Below are 22,195 nucleotides of genomic sequence, written 5' to 3' on the forward strand. Positions count from 1 at the left end.
GTGATGCGAGCTGGATAGCCATGAACTCTAGGAGTTATGGCGTGACAGAGTATGTTTTTACCTTGGGTGGTGGTGCAGTCGATTGGAGATCAGTAAAGCAGACCATCTTGTCTCAGTCTACTTTTGAGGTTAAACTCTGTGCTTTAGATATCACAAGATTGGAAGCTGAATGATTAAAGGAACTTCTTGAGTAACTTCCTTTAATGAGCAAACTAATTCCTGCAATATTTGTGCATTGTGATAATATGACCACAATTGCAAAGATTAAAAGCATAAAATATAACCAAAAGCAGAGAAGACACATCTAAGTCAGAATAAAATCTGTAAAGGAACTGGTGTCTCAGTTAGTGGTTGTTGTTGGACTATGTTGGATCTAAAGAGAACACAGTTGATCCATTAATGAAATGACTAGATAAATCATTAGTCCTGAAATCTAGAGAGGGGATGAAACTGAAACTCATCAGTAGTTCATCTATAGTAGCAACCCAACCTATCTGAGTGGAGATTCCACAAAGTAGGTTCAATATGGTAATAACAAGTTGTAGGGTAAACTGGATAGCACCTTATTTATGAGATATTATGTATCTGTGTTTGTTCCCCTGATTACTCTGAAAATGTGTTGTAGCTGCAAGTTAAGGAAGAGTTAAAAGTCTGAATGGGTTCAAAGCCTTATAGGCAAGATGTTAGCAGTGTATCTCTGGAGAAGCCCACCTATGTGAGTGTGACTGCGACCCACCTATGTGAGTGTGACTGTGTAGCCGCAGTTTAAGGAATTGGGTTATTCCTGAAGTCACTCATAAAACAGGATTCGGACACTCCCTAAAGATTACAACCAGAAACTTTATCGTGTTGTTGCTAATAGACACTCTTACACCAAAGGTTCAAGTTTAAGACTTCAGTTCACTTTGTTTCTGTGGGGGTAAAGTTAGTCAACTAAGGTAGTGGTTCAAACGAGAAGGTACCATTACTGAAAGCATGATATGTTCTGTTGCATATTATCTCATCTTGCGTCTTGGTTTCCTCTCGTTTTCATTCTTTAAATTTGTAGGAGAATGTTGGGTGTAAGAAGAGGAGGTGAGAGAATTCAAATGTAGAAAACGTGAGCTATTTTTCTTTTGGAAAAGGTTGGACTTGATGATGTGGAATAGTCCCAAATTGAAGAGGTTTGTGTTTGTTGTGGGCTTTATAACCTATATGTAAACTCTTACACTTGTTTCTAAGAACAAGAGGATGGGATGACTACCACACACACACGCGCCCACCCGCCGTGATGGGCCGAGCCGGGTTCGGGCTCGGATTCGGGTAATTGGCCCTTTAGGGCCATATTCAATCAAGACCAAAGTACCTTTTTGCCCAAAGTTTCTGTGATTATTTAGATTCATTAATGGGTTATGAGAAATGATAACGGGTCACGACTCCTTGTAGTCTATGCCCGTTGATGGGTCTTGTCTCTTCGGATTTCGTTAACGGATCTCGACTCTTCGGAGTTCGTTAATGGGTCTCGGCGCCTCGGATTCCGTAACGGGTCTCTTCCACGTTTTGTAACCGTTCATGGGTTATAAAACATGGTTAGGGCTGGGGTTACGATAATGTTGTAACACAAAATTTTGAGGAAGAAAGACTGTTTTCTCTCTCTCTCTCTCTCTCTCTCTCTCTCTCTCTCTCTCTCTCTCTCTCTCTCTCCTGAGTTTTTTCTGAAGGGGTTTTCTGCAATATCGGTTCATAGAGGTTGTCTTCGAAGGACGATCCGTCGGAGTGCACCGATTCTGATCGTCAAGGCTATTGTATCCTGGGGGAAGGACTTCGGACCCTGTTTGCACTGTATGTGGGGGCAAATCTTCTCTAAGGGGAGTACTTTCGTACGCTTTAGCCTAGTACAGAATCTAAACATGTTCCTGGTGTTTTTATTGTGTTCTATGCAACTATTTCGTGATTTGCTTTTGTCTGGATTTTGGTATGATGTGGAAACCGACATGTTTGCTCCTTGTTCTTGTTTCAATCAACTGTTTATCATGATTTTCATGTTGATTTATTTCTTGATTTATATCATGCTGTTGATTGTGAAACTACGTGATCTGAAAAATGATCCAACAAGGAGCACTCTAAAGTTAATCTGAACGTCCATGGTTTAGGAGAGTCTATAAAAGCACACAATCCACAATCTTTCAATTTTAAAAGAAACTCATATAGATACTAAATCTTAATTCTGCTAAATTTCACCATAAATAAACATCTTAAAAGCATTACAATTTCGACAACCACTTAAAATGGTTCACCCATCATCAAATAAAATGTCATCAAATAGTCATCCTAAAAACTGGCAAAAAATTTAAAGAGTACCACTGATCTGCAAAAGCCACACTTCACTGCAATACACACGAACAGACATCTTATTAGCAACTTTCTCTCATGAATTGTTCAATGCCATGAAATACAAATCCTGATTTTGATTTTTCATATAGTTGGTATAAGTCATTTATAGGTACCATATAAGATGAGATCCAACAAACATTTTATCAACACTTTCTCTCAGCCCAATGCCATGAAATACAAATCCTATTTTTTATTTTTCATATAGACAATATAAGTCATTTATAGGTACCATATAAGATGAGATCCAACAAATGAGAGAGCAACAAATCCAGATACCCACGAAGCCAAACCAAAGGAAACCCTCATTGCCTTAGCAAAAGGTTCATAATTTTGGATTAAAGAGATTCATGGCATTAGATAAGTTACCTTTGGTATTAGGAGATATGTGGTACCAGACACGCACGTAATTCATACATGTTAAACTAGCTCGAGTTGAACAAAGTCTACCAGTATACGGTTCAAGCCTTGGAGGAGCATGTGGATTCATTCATTTATCAGTTCTTTTCATGTTTATAAGCTGCCCTCAATTCCTTTTCTCGTTGTTGTCTGTCCACGGATAGGGCTAGTAAGCATTCTCGTGGCAAGCCAAGCTAAGTTCAAGCTCATAATGAGCCTAAGTTAGACAAACTGAGCTTGAGCTGACGTTTTTGCAGAAAAAATACAGTTTTAGAGTTCAAAGCTCGAAGAAATAGGATTTTAGAAAATAGAAAATGATCAAACTGTCCTTTGAAAGTGGGGTGCTTCTTGAAATGCCCACCAATTTGATGAAATTTCTCGTATATCTAAAATCTTTGATTTCTAACTTTTTTAGAACATTTTTGCCTTTCACACATTTAAACTTGTCGAAGTTTGCACGATATATAAGTACGATTTAGGAAGTTCACAACTTTTTAATAAAAAAGAGATTTTGCGAACATTCGCAAATATAGTACGATTTTTATGAATATATCTTACTAACCTCCATTAAGTAAATACTCTTCAAAGAGTTTTGCAAATGTGTATCAACATTTGCAATCACCTATTGAGAATGTTTCCTACTTTCGCACGTTAATTTGACATCTCAAATATAGTACAACATATACAAATATAGTACAACATTCATGAAGAAAACTTGATAACCTCCTTTAACTAGTCTTTAAAGAGATTCACAAATGTGTGCTGATTGTGATTGTCCTTGATGTTTGCATTCTGATTCGACATCTATAAATACACTACGGCTTTTATAAATATAGTTCATACAAAGAAAATATGTGAACCTTCTTTAACTAAATACTCTTTATATACATTCACAAATATTTGTTGATATTTGCAAATACTTATTGCAAATGTCCTTGCTCATTTGTGGGCACCTTCATGACGTTTGCAAGATGCGGATCTTGTGACCTCATTTGTGAATTTGTCAGACATTCGCATTTGGATGTGAGATTTACACTAAAGACTTTAATGCAAATTTGTGTACGAGCATTAAATGATATGCTTCATTTTTTCAAAAATGATGGTTTGCATTTAAGGGTTTTTTCACATAAAGTAAGGTTTTTGTGGTCTCCAACCCAGTTTTTTTCAACATATTTCCCTCACCAAATTTTTTTGATGATTTTGTTGTCACTATTTTCTGACAAAAATTTTCAACACTATTGTTTGCTTTCTGTCGTGTGATGGCACTTCATCAATGACTTTTTGAGCATCTGGGACATCATCGACAACGAGATATTTCAATAAACACATCTATAACAGCTAAATCAATTAGTTTTTAAATTTTTTGGCATGAATCAGTTATTTTTTTAACAATGGCATGAATCAGTTATTTTGTGAAAGAATTACATGATTCTCCAGTTATCTTTTCATGTTCAATAGCTTATTCTATTTTTTTAATTCATTTTCATGAGTCTTTGTTTCTCACTTTGTTTCCTTAATTTGGTATGCCTTCACTTTTCATGTAGTTGTTTATCTAATGTGGTCATGAGCTTTACACTATAGAAAATCTATATTTAATGCATTGTTTGTTCTTGATCATTAAATTTGTTGAATATAGTTTTTTTTTATATGCTATCTCATGCCTAACAAGTAATTAGGTTTTTAAAGGAGTCCAAAAAACAATGGCCCATGAACCTTAGAAAATAAACCATGTTGAACACATCTATTTAGTTAGCTTGAGTCGATACAACTTCCACCTATGATTTTTAGCTCATTAGTTTTGTACCTTTATTAGTAGCCAATATTTACTCTCTCTCTCTCTCTCTCTCTCTCTCTCTCTCTCTCTCTCACACACACACACACACACACACACATATATATATATATATATATATATATATATATATATATATAACTCACTTTTTGACCTAACCAGAAGATGAAAAAGTTGACCAAAAGGATGTTGCAACCTCTTCAAAATGTTGCAAGATGATTTCATAGGAACTACCGCAAAGGAAAGAGGAAAAGAGTCAGGATTTTAGAGAGAAAATGATTAGGCTGCTAGCGAGAAACAAACAAAAATTAAAAACAAAAGACAACAATGACTTTATATATTAATCAGTAAGCATGCGAATGTACGACATTCACAATAGGTATTTGAGAATGTCAATAGACATTTACAGATGTAAGTGAGAAGTATTTAGTTAAAGGTGGTTCACAGGTTTTCATCGTGAAGGTTGTACTGTATTTCTGGAGAATGAATCAGAGTGTGAATGTCAAAGACATTCACAATAGGTAACTTTGAATATCAACACACATTTGTAGTACTCCTTGAGGAGTATTTACTTAAGAGAGGTTTGCAAGGTATATTAGCAAAGGTCTACTATATTTGTGAATGTTGTACTATATTTTCGTAGAATCTCATTTTTATTGAAATGTTGTGAACTTCCTACAACATACATATATATTGTGTGAACCTTGGCAGATTCACATGTGTGAAGGACAAAAATGTCCTAAAAAGTTGAGAATTAGATATTTTAGATATATATGTAGGGTATTTCGGCAAATTGGTTGGTATTTTGAAAAACATTTTGCAATGATAGCACACTCATTTTTTGTTTAAAAAATTACATTGTTTCATAGCCATAAGCAATAAAACTTTATTGCTAAACCTATTTTTTGCAAATTAAATAGTTTGATCAAATCTTTTTATTATATTATATGATGTAAAATATACTTCTTACTACTTAACAAGCTTATACGACTCAAGTTGAGCCAAGTACCTATTGTTCATGTTCATCTTGCCAAGATCGGATTATGAGTTCGAACAAGCTCTTTATGAGCCAAACATGAGCTTAGCCATGAGTAGCTTGGTTTCTCAATCCTACCCACAGAATTGGAAGTCCCTCATGCATTTTGTGTTGGATTTTTGGTTTAAAACTACTTAAGTATTTTCTCTATATTTTCATTTTTTCTAAGTATGTGTAGGGTTCCTTAGAAAAGTTTAGTCCCATATTGAAAGTTATAGGAACCTTCATTGTCCATATATAGAGGAGTGATGCCTCAGAGGGCATGGCCCTCAAGGGCATTAGATTTTGGATTTGAACTTACCCTAGATCTTGGATTACAAACAATATATATTTATATTTATATTTGCATTTGGATTTGGGTTTGGGTTTCAGACTCAGGCTCGATCCTAGACCCAGTTTTGTTTGGTCTATTCTGGTCTTGTCTTGTCTGGCTAGGCTTTGACCCTTTTGACACTTTGACAGTTTTGATCCAACTCTATATATGTATGTTGACCAAGCCATAACATTATGCATTTATCCCATTTGGGTTTGTTTGGATATTATCCAAACTAATTTGCATGACCATTAAGACCCAACATTCCAAGATTCGTTGCCCTTATCCCTAGACCAGTTGACCATTGACTTTGACTAGTTTAAGGATGGTTAAGGGTCTGACAAGGTCATTTTAGATCCAACCAATACTCTTTTTATCCAGGATTTTCAACATTACCTATTGGACCATTTTACCTTTTATGATAGACCGTTTAGTTCACTTTATGACCCTTTAATGGGGCCTAGGGGCTGGGCCTACATAAACTCAGCTCCTTCTCATTTCTCACCCCTCAACCCTCTCTTCTCTCTCTCTCCTATTTCAGAGTTTCGGCTCGGATCCATATCCAATTGTGGTTCAGATTTAGTTCTAGATTAGATCTAATCCTAAGATCTAGGTTCGATTATAGTTCGTATCCCTATCCAGGATCCAAGTCTGGTTACTTACCAGACTAATATTCAGTTATTGTTCAGATCTTGACCTAGTTACTGTTAGAATCCAAATTCAAACCTAGGATTCGTACCCGATTCAACCCTAGTCAAGAGGTTATTCAAAGTGGTCCATGTTGAGGTTGTTGGGCTCACCCAATGCAAGTTGTGGTTTGATAATTCATGAAAAAGTGAAAGCTCAGTTGCATCTTGTGAGTGTAGTTGCACAAATACCCATTGCATCGAGGACTTGATCCTAAGTGGGGCAACTATCGCTTGAAAGACAATGCGTTTATGTGTGCCTCCAAGCTCACTAATTCAATTCCACCCACTAAGTAAGGTAAAATTTTCAGTAATTTTCAAGCGATAGTTCTCTAAATTGTGACTTTTAAGGTTGGAAACCAAGAGTTGCCCAAGTTGCCTCAATTCGATGGCACCAATTTTAATTTGCAAATGTGGTGTGTGTGCTCACGGAGGATTGTCCTGAAGAACGAGAGAATAAAACCATTGTTGAAAATATCAAAACACGAAAGTAGAAGCTGAATGACTTCATGTGTCGCTGACACATACTAAACGCACTCTTTGATACCCTGTTCGACCTCTACTCAAAAGTCAACACAAAGAAGTTGTGGGAAGCCCTTGAAAGCAAGTACAAAATGAAATATGCAAGAAATCGTAAGTTTTTTGTTAACAAGTATATGGATTTCAAATTCTTACCTCAAGTTCATGAGATGTAGATATTGGCTAATTAGATCAAGTCTGAGGGTATGAACATTGATAAATCATTCCAGGTGGTTGCAATCATTGGTAGATTGCCTTAATCTTGAAAAGATTATCGAAATGAATTGAAACATTAAAAGTTTAACTTAAAATAACTTCTTCAACATCTTGGAAACGAGGAGGAAACTCGATCTCGAGATAACAAAGATGAAGTAAAAGAAGTTTGTGCTAAGGTAAACATGATTAAATGCAAACCAGGGTTCAAACCTAGACTTAAGAATAAAAATAAGAAATCCAAATTTAATGCTCAAAAGAGAAAAATGTTTTTCTGCTATATTTGTAAAAAAAAATGGTCACTATGCAAGAGAATGTGGTCACAAAAAGAAATTTAAAGACAATAAAGCTAGTAAACCCAATGACAACCTCATGGTTGTAGTTAGTGAGGTATTCATGATTAATTCAGATAAAATATGGTATGTAGATTCTGGATCAATAATCCACTTATGCAATGATAGAAGTATGTTCAAAACATATGAAACCGTGAGGGAAGACCAACATGTCTACTGTCATGAAAAATCTTGTATCTGTCTATTTGATTACAACTCATAGTTTCAAAGTTATAATGAAATCCGACAGTATTATACTGTCAAAAAATACAACTTTGTAGGCAAAGGTTACGCCACTAATGGGTTGTTCGAGCCCAATTTGATGAATAAAGTTGATTATGTTTCTATTTATATGCTTGACTCATATGATTTATGGCATACTAGATTAGGACATATAAATTATAAGTTTTTTAGAAGCATAGATAACTTAGGACTTATTCTTAAATACAAAACTTAATATCTTGAGAAATGTGAGTTTGTAATCAAACAAAGTTTGCGAAAAAGCTCTTTTTTAAAAGAATTTCTAAATTATTAGATTTAATACACAGTGATTTATGTGATTTGAAAAATACTCCAACTCGTTGAATAACAATTATTTTATAACCTTTATTGATGATTTCATAAAATATGCTTATATCTATTTCATAAAAACAAAAGATGAATCATTTAAAAATTTTAAGATTTTCAAAGCAGAGGTTGAAAACTTTCATATTTGCAAAATAAAGACTTTTAGATCTGATAGATGTAGTGAATATCTTTCAAATGAGTTCATTGAATTTTGTGAAATTCGTGAAATATATAGACAAAATATTGGTCTTTATACTTTTCAAGACAATGGTGTAGTTAAACATAAAAATAGGATTCTAATTGATATGGTTAATTCAATGCTTATTAGTTACGGTATAGATTATAATATATGGGATGATGCATTGCTTAGTTCATAGCATATCTTAAATAAAATATCATATCTTAAGTCAGACATTACACCTTATGAACTTTAGAAAGGTAGAAAATCAAATTTAAATTATTTAAAAGTTTTTTTTGTATTGTTTATGTAAAGTTTATTGATCCAAAATTAACCAAGCTATGTCAAAAAACAAGAACATGTGTCTTCATTGAATATTCTCAAAATAGTAAGAAATATAGATTTATAGATATTGAAACCAATGTGATTTTAGAATATATCCAAACCAAGTTTAGAGAAGATTTAACATTAAAATCATTTGAAGCTCCAAAAGTTATTGAAAATAATTCAAGAAAAAGAATTTCTGAGTCTGAAAATCTTGAAATTTGAAAAAAATATAATAAAACTAAAATATTTTGGTCATAATTTTTATTTTTACATGATAGATAGAGACCTTGTTTCTTTTTCGAAAGCTATGACCTCTCTTGATGCTCCTTCTTGAAAGGAAGCTATAAAAAATGAATTAAAATCTATCATAGAAAATAAAACTTGGATTTTTATTGATTTACCTCTTGGTTTTAAACCCTTGGGATGCAAATGGATTTTCAAAAGGAAACTTCAATTGATAGCTCTATTGATAAGTTTAAAGCTAGACTTGTAGCTAAAGGTTTCAAAAACAAACCCAGACTTTATTATTTTGGCATCTATGCTCTTGTAAGTAGGATTGTATCTAGAACTATAATCGTTTTGGCATCAATTTACAATTTTAAAATTCATCAAATAGATGTCAAAACTGCTTTTTTGAATGGTGTCTTAGAAGAAGAAATTTATATGGAATAACCAAAATGTTATATAACATGAAGTCATGAAAAGAAAAATTGAAAACGGTTAAGGTCATTGTATGGTTTAAAATAATCACCTATAGAAAAGCATGAGAAATTTGATGAAGTAATCATTTCATATGGCTTTAGAATTCATGACTTTGATAAATGCATATATAGCAAAGTATAAAATAATCATGTTATAATTATTTGCCTCTATGTAGATGATATATTAATTATGAGTAATAATGTAGGATGTATAAATAATATTAAAAGTTTTCTTTCATCTAAATTTGACATGAAAGATATGGGTTTAGCTGATGTTATGCTTGATCCTAAATTAATAAGACATGAAAATGGTTATGCATTAACTCAATCTCACTATATTGAGAAATTATTGAGAAAATATAATCATTACGATTATAAGTTTGTTGCTACTCTGATTGATACTAGTGTTAAGTTGTCGATTAACACTATAAGAAGTATATCTCAATTAGAATATGTAAGTATTATTGACAGTCTCATGTATGCTATGAATGAAACTAGACTAGACATAGCTTTCAGCATGAGCAAGTTGAGCCGATATACTAGTAATCTAGGACAAGAGTATTAGGATTCAATATATCGAGTCTTGAAGTACTTGATAATAACTCTAAAATATGAAATATTCTATGAAAGAGAATCCGCTATACTTGAAGGGTACAATGATGCAAATTAGAATTTTGATTTCAATGAATCATTATCCACAAGTGGTTGGATATTTGCCCTTGGATCTGAAGTAATTGTTTGGAAATCTAAGAAGCAAACTGTGATAACCCATTCTATAATTGAAGCAGAATTGATAGCATTAGCATCAGTTAGTATGAAAGCTGAGCAACGATAAGTCAATACTTCCGATAGCTATGTGTTGCAATAATCAAGCAACTATATACAAAGCAGGAAGTAATATTTATGGTGAAAAATCTAGACATATCAGTCTAAAGCACAATTATATGAATAGTTTACTCAAGAAATGAGTAATCTCAATTGAATATGCGAAATCTTGTCAAAACTTAACAAATCCATTGATAAAAAGACTTTTTCAAGATATCATCTTTAAGACATCGAGGAGAAAGATGTTAAAGTCTATAAAAGCAATCATTGTTAACAGAAATTCAACCACATGATAAGGTTCAAACCATATCAAGTGGTTCAATGGAAAAAACAAGTCTTTGAGTAATTAGAGTGAGCACGTAATAATTTTTTCATTCCTCATGTTGAGTGCTCGAAAGTTGTGTAGGAAAGTTGAGTTTGAATTGAACTCTTAATAAGATATATAGGCCTTATGGCTGGGGTGTTTCAAACAGGTTTACACCATTGATGGACTTACCTATGTGAGTGTGAAGGTAGAGGTCACCTTCTATGAAACTTGGATTTTGTCTCTAGAATACTCATGAAATTGAGATACAAAACAAAACCCTTAATGTGCAACTTTTATATATTGGTAGACACACTATGAATACTTGAAGTAAAAGTGTGTGTTACGGTGTCTGAAAGGTCAATTAAAATTATCAATTCAAAGCTAACATTATTGAGGTTTCAGACTGACTAAGACTAAGTAACACTAACGTGAGGGTTAAAACCCAAAAGGTACCTTTATAGTGTCATATTAAAAGTTATAGGAACCTTCATTGTCCTTATATAGAGGAGTGGTGCCTTAGAGAGCATGACCCTCAAGGGCATTAGATTTTGAGCTTCAATAAACCTTGGATATTGGATTATAAACAATATATATTTATATTTGGATTTGGATTTGGATTTGTGGTTTGCGATTTACAGTTTCAGACTCGGACCCAAACCCAATTCAGTTCGGTTTGGTTCAGTCTAGTTTTGTCTGGCTAAACTTTGACCTTTTTAACACTTGGATGATTTTGATCCCATTGCCCTTATCCCTAAACTGGTTGACCATTGACTTTGACCAATGTAAGGATAGTTAAGGGTCTAATATGGTCATTTTGGACCTAACCAATACCCTTTTTGTCCATAATTTTTAACATTACATGTTGGATCATTTTACCTTTTATGGTGGACCGTTTGGTCCACTTTATGGCTTTTTAATGGAGCTTGAGAGCCTATATAAACACAACTCTTTCTCCTCATTTCTCATCCCTCAACCTTCTCTCTCTCTCTCTCTCTCTCAAGCTCTTGAGCTCTACTCTCTCTCTCTCCTATTTCAGAGTTTCAGTTCACATTCAGATCCAATTATGGTTCAGATTGAGATGTATTTGCGGTTCAGATCCAAATCCATTTTAAATAAGATCTAATCTTAAGATCCAAGTTTGATTATAGTTTGTATCTCTATCCAGGATCCAGATCTGGTTGCTTATCAGACCCATCCAGTTGTTCAAATTATGACCACTGTTAGGATCCATATCCAAACCTAGGATCCATACCTGATTAAACCCTAATCAAGAGGTTATTCAAGGTGGTATGTGTCGAGGATGTTGGGCTCACCCAGTACCAGGTGTGGTCTGATAATTTGTGAAAAGTAAAAGCTCGATTGTATCATGTGAGTGTAGTTGCACGAATACTCATTGCACCGAGGACTTGATCCTAAGTGGGGCAACTATCACTTGAAAGACAACACGTTTAAGCGTACCTCTGAGCTCACTAGTTCAATCTCAGTTGCCTGACCCACTAAGTAACATAAAATTTCCAACATTTTGATCATTAGTTGACATCTTCACGTCGAATTTTGTTGTCTACACGTGATGCCAGAAAATCATAGAAACCCATGTGATAGCAGAGCTATTTTTGTTGTCTTTCGTGGCTTGTGGCAGATTGAAAGTAAAACAGGGTGGAGAAAGAGAGAGAGATGATAATTTGATGATGGTAACGAGGATGGAAATCCAAGAATGTGATGTTTATTATTAGTGTATGGTGATGATTGTTAAAATATGTATTTATCATACATGTGTATATATATATATTAAAATGTATTTAGGTTTATCTTTTGTGTTTATTTTTTATATTTTTTATTTTGTATCTTTTTGTCCTTTTAACACTTTTAAAGGTTTTTTTGTCCGTACGCATCTAGATGTTGGGAGCTCCCTCCCAACGGTAGTTGCTTGCTCCCTTCTCTCTATTTAAATGGCCATCTTGCACATTAGATGTATGATTCTTATTGAACTTTATTAATAAAATTTTGTTTATTTTATTGTGGTGTTCTGTCACTCTCTTTACATATTGCCCTTAGTCGCTTGTGTTGTTGTCTCTATTGTTCTTGTGCACTCTTTTGTGTTGAACACAAAGCTTCTATTTGTCAGGTAGCAAATCTGACCCCACATTGTTAAGCATGGTGCATGTACTAAGAATCGCCGCTTGAATCATGATTTTTTTATGAAAATATTGCTGATTTTCAACCTCAAAAAAACTTGCTTATGTCATAATCAGACAATGAAAGAGTTGATTTACACAAAATCAAGCATACACCCTTGCTGTTAGAATTCAAAAAAAATGAAAAAAAAAAACTCAAAAATCTCAGTTTTGAGGGCAGTTTGTAGGGGCCAATCACTCTTTATGGTGGGCACACTTGTATCTCCAGAAAAAAAAAATCTAACTTTTGAATCATGCTTATCATGTTCAATTTACTATTTTCATGTCTTAAATTTGACTTCATCATGGCACTGCATGTGTAATAAGTTCAATTTAAAAGCCAAAAAAAAAGTTGAAAGCAACCACTATGCAACACTTCAGGGGTGCGGGAAGGGGCAGCATGCCGTGAAAATTTAGCCCCTTCTGTGTGGCTGACCCGAGCGCCAACCGAGCAATGGTGCACTAGTGGATATAGAAAACAAGGGTTAGAAAACTTAAAGATAATGTTTTTGGAAAAGCACCAACAGCCAAGCTGTTCATAATTTTGTCAAATATCCAATTCAGAAAGGGTGGTTGTGATGTGAAAATAATGCAGGGCAGTATTCAGTGAGGCTGATAGGTAAGCAAGGAGATAACGCTTCTAAAAAAGCACTAACAGCCAAGCTGTTCATAAGTTTGTCGAATATCCAATTCAGAAAGGGTGGTTGCAATGTGAAAATAATGAGGGCAATATTCAGTGAGGCTGACAGGTAAGCAAGAAGATAACGCTTCTAAATAAGCACTAACAGCCAAGTGGTTCATAATTTTGTCAAGTTTCGAGTTCACAACGGCTGTAATAAGAAAACAATGCATGACAAGACCCTTTTTTTATGGACTAACAAAGCTAGGGTTAGGCAGACCCCAATCAGATTACAGGTTATGCATTATATTAAAATAGAAGAAACAGAAGGAAACCAGTTGGGAGGTTCATCCTTCCACACCATCACAATCCAGGATTCCTAGACTTGCATGGCAATTCTTACCAATGCAGATAAGAATCAAAGCCTTTCAAAGTTGCTCCATCTATTCTAGTTGATCTACTGATATGGGTTCTATCAAATCCCAAGAGTGCAGAGTCCTAAAGAGCGCTAGCCAGAAAGCCAGTTGCTACCATTGATAACTCTAGGGGAGAAGAAGCAATTACACATGGAAGATGCACATCAGAACACTAGTCAACCTGGAAGTGTTATAATCTTCTTATTACACAGCTGCAGCACAGCCAGAGTTGGCTGACCAAAGGACTAAGACATGACCCAGTATGCACAGACAGAAAACAGGTTTTAGTTATTACCTACATTTTGGGGACAAGCCCGACACAATCTGGAATCTGACTTAAGATCGCAAAAGTTCCTATCGAGATTTATAAGTAAATACTGAAACCATGTTCAGTTTAGTAACCACCTTGAATGTATGCATTCAAGCGATCCAGCTCCTCACGGTGCTCACTCACAACAGCTCGAACAACATCACCAATGGAGACCATGCCAACCATGTCCTTGCCATCAATGACTGGGATGTGCCTGATACGGTTATCTGTTGACACAAGACAGACAATATTCTCACCATTACAGGTAATCAAAGAAAAGATACGAGCAAATGACATTGAAAATGTACCTGTCATCAGCTGCATTGCCCGAAGAACTTTGGTGTCAGAGGTAACAGTGATAAGCTTGTTCTGTTCAAGGCAAAACACCAATAATTATGCATACATAATCAGCAAGGAATATCTAGAGAATCCTTGGCAGCACAGCACTAATGCACTGAGAAGTACACAACATTTTATACCTCTTCAGTCATAATGTCTCCAACCTTGGTAGTCTTGGACGATCTTCCCTGCACGATGATTTTCCTGAGATAATCTGTCAAGAACCAAAGTCAAGTATAGGAGATATCAGATATCACCTCATCAGTATTAACCATTCGTTTTGAGATTAAAAGTTTATATACAACACATGTTTCAAAGGCAAAAGATATTTTTACCATGCAACTAAGTATATTAAGTTCAATTCTTGTGGTTGTGAGAAAAGCATAGGGTGTCAGGTAAGTACCCGACATACCTATGCTCTATAGTACTAACGAAGACACGAAAGACATCAAGATGCGCATGGATGGGCAAGCAATGAGTAGCAATATAACATGTATCAGTTTAATGAGACTGATACTTTGGGAAATACTGTCCAGTTAAACTCAATACACTCAAATTAGATAGATATTGTGTTTTGGATACTTAACCTAGGTCTGACGTCAGAAGGATCTGACATGCAGCATGATTGAATCTCTCATATGCAATATTTTCACTAGTATCAAGAGTGTCCTAGGCTCATAACCAATCGAATTGAAATTTGGAATACCCACAAAGGTGGTCCTTTGGTTTTCCATCACTTGCCACAAACTATAGATTTATAACCTTATCTAAATGTGCATTGTGGTGGAAGTTAGAGCAACCTAAAGTCCTACAAGTTTATAATTCTTTTCATCAGTTGCCTTATTCGCTTTGTGCCTTAATGAGGGACTAGAACCATGATCTTGTGGTCAATTAGATAGATATTGTGTTTTGGATACCTAACCTAGGTCTGACGTCAGAAGGAGCTGGTATGTAGCATGATTGAATCTCTGATATGCAATATTTTCACTTGTATCAAGTGTCCTAGGCTCCTAGCCAATCGAATTGAAACTTGGAATACCCACAAAGGTGGGTCCTTTGGTTTTCCATCACTTGCCACAAACTATAGATTTATAATTTATCTAAATGTGCATTGTGGTGGAAGTTAGAGCAACCTGAAGTCCTACAAGTTTATAATTCTTTTCATCAGTTGCCTTATTGGCTTTGTGCCTTAATAATAATGACTAGAACAGTGAACTCGTGGGTCAATTAAACAAAAATTCAAAGAAGTTGCAGTCCAGGGCACTGGATAAAGTGACTGCACTGGCCACTGGGGGTATTGTTAGGAAATAGATGAGGCATGCTAGATTGAGTAGTTTCTACTAAAGGGAAGCTCATCAATCTGATTACATTGAGTGGTCAGCAATGCAGCAAAATATAGGACTGCAGCTATCCGTAGAAAATCAGTTGGTTTGAAAATATCAATGAATTGAAAGAATTGTTTTCAGATGTCAGGGTCGGTGTGTTTTATTGGAGTGGCATTAAGGATTAAGCAGTGCATAACATTTTCCAGACAGAGGCAATGACTCAGTTGGAAGAAAGGAGTTGAAATCAGAATCACAAACCAATCTAGTGGGAAAGTGAACAACTTCCTAGATTATGAAGGGGCTTAGGGACAGAAGAATGTTGTGCCCGGTGTTGTGAAAAGCATTGAGGCGTAGCGAGTCGCTCCACCAAAAACCGAGGCGAGGCGTAAGCCTCGAGGCATAAAGCTTAAGCCTCAATTTTTTTTAAAAAAAACTTCTAAAAAAACTTTTAAAAAATTCTAAAAAAATATCTAAAAATATAAATAAATAAAGAAATGTTTTATTGATGAAATAACAACCAATAAGAAATAGAAAATCTCAAATAAGTACTAAAAATATGAGATTAACATATAAAAGTAACTAAAAACTGATTATATAATTGAAAAAATATATGAGATTAACCAAAAAAGTTAAAATATACTAAGAAACTTATTACATAACTGAAATAACTGGAAAATATATGAGATTAACCTACAAAAGTTAAAATATATGAGATTATTCTAAAAAATATGAGATTAACATATAAAAGTAACTAAAAAAATGATTACATAACTGAAAAATATATGAGATTAACCAATAAAAGAAAAATATACTAAGAAACCGTTTACATAACTGGAAAATATATGAGATTAACCGACAAAAGTTAAAATATATGAGATTATTCTAAAAAATATGAGATTAACATATAAAAGTAACTAAAAAACTGATTACATAACTGGAAAATATATGAGATTAACCAACAAAAGTTAAAATATACTAAGAAACTGATTACATAACTGAAATAACTGGAAAATATATGAGATTAACCTACAAAAGTTAAAATATATGAGATTATTCTAAAAAATATGAGATTAACATATAAAAGTAACTAAAAACTTATTACGTAACTGGAAAATATATGAGATTAACATATAAAAGTAACTAAAAACTTATTACATAACTGGAAAATATATGAGATTAACCAACAAAAGTTAAAATATACTAAGAAACTGATTACATAACTGAAATAACTGAAAAATATATGAGACTAACCTACAAACATTAAAATATATGAGATTATTCTAAAAAATATGAGATTAACATATAAAAGTAACTAAAAAACTGATTACATAACTCGAAAATATATGAGATTAACCAACAAAAGTTAAAATATATTAAGAAACTAATTACATGACTGAAATAACTGAAAAATATACGAGATTAACCAACAAAAGTTAAAATATAGTAATATACTAAGAAACTGATTACATAACTGAAATAACTGAAAAATATATGAGATTAACCTACAAAAATCTTTTTGATTATGTCTCAGAAGTCTTGTTGTAAAAAAAAAACATTTGCGCCTCAGGCTTGCGCCTTGAGGCACATAGGGCCGCGCCTCAAGGCGAGGCACGCCTTTTGTGCCTCAAGGCGTGCTTTTGATAACACTGGTTGTGCCCCTGGATGAAATAGCATAAGCTGAAAAAATTCCATGCATCAGTTTTAGGTTCTCTGGTGAACCAGAATATAATCATGTTGAGAGGACATAGGCACAACTGATAGGGCACACTAATAGAAGAAATATTCAGAAACCAAAAAGACCAATTGGGTGCCGGATTGTGGGTAAGGATGGAGAATTCATTGAGAAATTGATCCTTCATCAGCTTTAGGGTGTTTGGATTCCAAAATCAGCTGGTTTATCAGTATCACACCGAAATGTTGATGGACCAATTAGATAGGTGGCTTGATAGGACCATTGCAAGACTAGGATACAGTAATAATGGCTAACTTTTCACATTTTGCAAAAGAATTTTTTTCCATCACTGAAACAATTGGATGTTAAGCTATGTCACAGGGACTCGGCCAACTGGGTGCCGCACCCGTGTCGACGCAACGCAACGCGGGTGAGCATGCGGGTGGGACACCCGCTGTGGTCAACCTGACCCTGGGTCATTTATGTCCAACTTTTGGACTATATATATATATATATATATATATATATATATATATATATATATATTTATTTATTTATTTACTTTTTTTTTTGCAGGACCCCAGCACCCAAGTTTTTTGAAAGTGCCACACACACACACACCCCCTACCCGCACCCATGTGACATAGATGCTAAGCCTTCAAAGGATGAGAGGACTATGAACAGTACTTTGTTTTAGAGCATATTTTTTAAGGCTTCAGGTCTCCAAAGCCTGCTCATAGCATATGAGCCCTGAGCTACTCGACTATATGAAAAAAATGAACTTTGTGTGACATGTATGTGCAAGTGAAAAATAAAAAACTTGGAAGAAAAGAGTCACAAATTATGTTGAGGATATTAAGCTTTAACTATCAGTAAATAGCCATCTTAGCCAGCCTCAGATCATGGTACGCTTAAGATATTCAGAACATTAAGGTTATCTAGAGAAATTGGATTCATCTAAATTCCCTTGAAGGATGTTAGATTTCATCACCGCTGTTCTGAAACTCATCTAGGTTAAGGCATAACGAGCAACTTTTACAAGCACAAATACTTGAACGTTTAATGTAATTTTAAATCATTTAGGAGAAAAGCAAGAAAGGTTAACTATTGAAAAAAAAATCACTAAAGCACCATCCAGTTGTCATGATCCCGTTGTAAGATCTTTGTCCATCATGATGGTTTACCTATCCGGTATTCTTAGTATTCCATGCTAAATGAAATACTTCTAATCCATGGTGGAATATCATGTATTTTGTAGTGCTTTGTACAATATGTACAAGTCTAAAAGATTAATCCAATGAGGGTCACCCTGACTATTAGCAAAAGAAAAGTAGTGATTTATGAGAATATTTTGGTAAAGTACCAATACTTTTGTTAATAAATATAGAGAGGTGTTGACCCTAAGTACAATTCTTGAGGCTCATCCTTTGCTGTTAACAAGGCATCTCCTTCTCTCTCAGGTATCTCCATTACTCTTGAAAAATTACAGCATTCTGGTATTTTTTATACATAAGGGATGAAATATTCTGAAACATGCAAATTGAGGAGGGAAACATCTTTCTTCATAGAATATGCCACATGACGAGATTTGCAAAAGAATGGCATGACCTGTTTTCTGCATTATTCCTATTCCCACAATTAATGGTCCATGCAACTGCTGGGTTTATAAAGTATTCTTTTACATGATTATTTGTTGGAGTCCTTGGTTCTGTTTATAACTTTATTTTGGTTCCATTTACCTCATCTGGAAGCATATTCATCCCTAAGCACTTCGCAACACAAGTTGGAAGCATATCATACAAACCTACGATTACCAACAATCAGACCACCAAACACCTAATAAAATTCCCACATCACAATTAAGAGGAAAGCAAAAAAGAACACTACTATAAAAGAAACAAACTACTGAATGAGATGAGAATGAAATAATCACAATGCTCGAGTTAATTATCCAAATGATCACAATTTCATCAGAATGAAAGAATGCCGACTGCTTAACTATCATTAGCTCCTTATTTCTGGCCAAAACAAGAACAACGTACCAACATGAAAATTCAACATCCATCATCAAAAAGAGACTCTGAAACACAGCATCATTAAACCACTCGATTCAATGGGTATCAAAGAACCAACTACAAATCTTCAAAAATAAAAACACACAAAATAAGGTCAATCAAGAAGCATGTGAAAAAAAAAACTGAAGTACCTCTCTCAGTGATGATCCCTGCGATCGATTTCTGTTCCCCTGGTTTCACCACCACCAGAGCACCCACATTGTTCTGCGTCATCTGCAACAAACCAAATCCTATCAATTCCCTCTCCCTCCATAAAAAAAAAAAAAAACAAGGCCATGAAACGCCAACGATGCGGAAAACCCGGAAACTTACCGACTTCACCGCTTCATAGACGGTGTCTTCGGTGGTGCACCAGAGCCAGGAACCATCCGCACCCTTGCCCTTGGATTTCATGACATCCGAAATGGTGGTGCTCTCGAACCCCTGCTCCTCCAACCCAGCCGAAGAGAGCGATTCCGCCTGAGAAAGGAGGGCCGGCCGCACGCCTGGCTGGACGAGACGCACATGGCTCAGAACGGCGCGCCGGAAAACCCCTCCATGGGATTGAATCGCTCTAAGCACTCCTTGCATTTTTGGATTCTAGTGTTGGCTGAAACACCAAATAAAGAACACCACCAAGGGAAGAACGCAATGTAAGAAATCCCCATAACTCCAATTTCTACACATAATCAGAATTTTAGAGATTCGAGATTCAGAGAAACCAACACACACACACACAGAGTCGGTCATTCCTTTGATTCCAAAGAAGGTTTGCAGTGTTTCTGTTTGATGATTTCTTATATTGAGCATTTTCATAAAACAAATGCATAACGGAGTGATGATGATCAAATGTTGAGAGAGTGAGAGTGGTGGATTTGATCCCATCGAAGGGTTGTAGCACTTCTGATTGATGATTCCTTATATTGGTCTTTTTCATCAAGACAAATGCAGACAGACATAGTTGATGGTGGAGAGAGAGAGAGAGATGGTAGTAGTGAAGCTTACTCTAGAGAGCTCAAAATCTGTCCAAGATGAAAACCAGAGTCTCAGAGTTCCTCCGCCACCAGACAGGAGAGAAAAAGATACGTTGGAGCTCTTTTGAGAGAGAGAGAGAGGAGATAGGGTTTGTTAGGGATATTTTTCATTTTATACTAAAATAACAAATGAGGAAAAGAGATTACGAAACAAAATGAAGAAAAAAAATTAAAAAGTTGAAAGAGACCGTGTTGGAAGAAGGGAGTGAGAAGAGTGAGGGTTCTTTGTTTTTATTTGTCTCTCTTGTCAAATAACATTAATAATAATAATAATAATAGCAATAATATGATAAATAATATTAATAACAAATAATTGTTAAACTCACAAGTAGTCTCATACTTTTAGATGTCTCATCATCTCAACCATTGGATTCTCCACGTGTTTTAATCTTGGATGAAGGGTTTGGTGACACACAAAAAGTAGGTAAATCAAATACCCCTGGATTTCAGAGATCTTACTGTTTCGGCTTTAAAGAGTTAATGAATAATGTGGTTGTTATGGTATCTTGGTTGAAATGATTTCAATGATTTTGCTGTTTTTGGAAGCAACAAAATATTGAAGTGCTTTTATATAGGAAAGTTAGGTAAATATTGTTGTGGATCTCCAAGATGGACGGTGGATAACTGCTGGTCGTTGTGCTTGGTGGGGTGGCCATCTTTTTTATATAAGATTTTATGGACCATTCATGTTTAACCACTGTTTGTGTTGGGGCCGTCCATGGACCATTGTTGAGAAGGATGGTGGTTATCTGATTGAACAATTAAGATCAATATTTTAAGGATGAAACTGAAGCCTTTTAGATATTCCTTGAGAACATTTGTCAAAGTGGAGGAAAAGGACGTGGATGGTCAGAAGTTTAATCCACCATTCTCAATTTCCTGGATTATCCCATTAACATGGGATTTTATAGACTTGGAGATGTAATTTAGCAGTGAGGAAGGTGAAGTGGAATTTCTAAATGTGCTGAAAAAAAGTTGAGAGGCCTCTTAATCTAATTCCAACACAATAAAAGATTATTTCTTGTTGGTGAAAAACCAAGATGTCATAAGATTCAAGTCAATATCATATGTTTTAACATTAATTAATTGTTTAATATATAGACAATTCACATATAAAAGCAGTTTGGGTCTGCTGTCAAAAGGATGCACGGATGGGGGACTTCTAACACCACATACTCTTTTCTTTGAAACGTCATAGAAGAAATGGAACTTCCCCTGATGAAATTATGTTTTACCTTATTTAATAAATGACTACCCTTCTGCAACTTGACTAAGTAAGCTACCATCTAAAACTACTTATTTGCCATTAACTACTCTCTCTCCATATATATATATATATAGTAAATGATAAATGCATCTATTCTCTTTTATTAGCCATTGAGCCTTTTATGATCTAACGTTATGATGCACTTTAAATTTGATTGTGTTGTACTTTAAATATGTAAATGGTAGATTCATGCTTTTCAAAATTTTATTTAAAGGGACACTAAGAATTTGAGATAAAGTGTACTTTTTTAACTCTCTCTCTCTCTCTCTCTCTCATACATGGATACGTGAGGTTAACTTTCTTAAATAGCTATCTCACACTCACACGTACATATGACATGACATGGATGATGGTACGTGAAGGCATGCATCAATGTCCAACGGCCTTTGGTCTTAAAAAAAAAATCAAGTCTCCCTCTTT

At 34.8% G+C, this 22,195-nt stretch overlaps 1 protein-coding gene across 1 annotated transcript; it reads right to left on the reverse strand.

Annotated features, from left to right (window-relative positions):
- Positions 1-13,869: 13,869 nt before the first annotated feature.
- On the reverse strand, positions 13,870-20,597 carry LOC149843988 (CBS domain-containing protein CBSX3, mitochondrial-like). Its single transcript, XM_090000219.1, has 6 exons — positions 20,480-20,597; positions 19,808-20,084; positions 19,627-19,708; positions 14,564-14,637; positions 14,393-14,453; positions 13,870-14,311 (listed from the first exon to the last, which is right to left on the reverse strand). Exons 2-6 carry the CDS (start codon positions 20,063-20,065, stop codon positions 14,169-14,171), a joined length of 618 nt encoding a protein of 205 aa, XP_089856345.1. The 5' UTR covers positions 20,066-20,084; positions 20,480-20,597; the 3' UTR covers positions 13,870-14,168.
- Positions 20,598-22,195: the final 1,598 nt, after the last annotated feature.

The sequence above is a fragment of the Nuphar pumila genome, chromosome 3 (genome assembly GCF_984573655.1).
Source record: "Nuphar pumila chromosome 3, dmNupPumi1.hap1.1, whole genome shotgun sequence".
Lineage (NCBI taxonomy): Eukaryota > Viridiplantae > Streptophyta > Magnoliopsida > Nymphaeales > Nymphaeaceae > Nuphar > Nuphar pumila.

What these genes read in the sequence shown, in the direction of transcription:
- LOC149843988 (XM_090000219.1), bottom strand. Translation starts at nt 20,065, where the DNA reads ATGCAAGGAGTGCTTAGAGCGATTCAATCCCATGGAGGGGTTTTCCGG. An exon ending in GAGACATTATGACTGAAGAG is followed by an intron (nt 14,454 to 14,563) that starts GTATAAAATGTT and finishes TGCCTTGAACAG; the next exon opens with AACAAGCTTATCACTGTTAC. An exon ending in GGCAATGCAGCTGATGACAG is followed by an intron (nt 14,312 to 14,392) that starts GTACATTTTCAA and finishes TTGTGTCAACAG; the next exon opens with ATAACCGTATCAGGCACATC.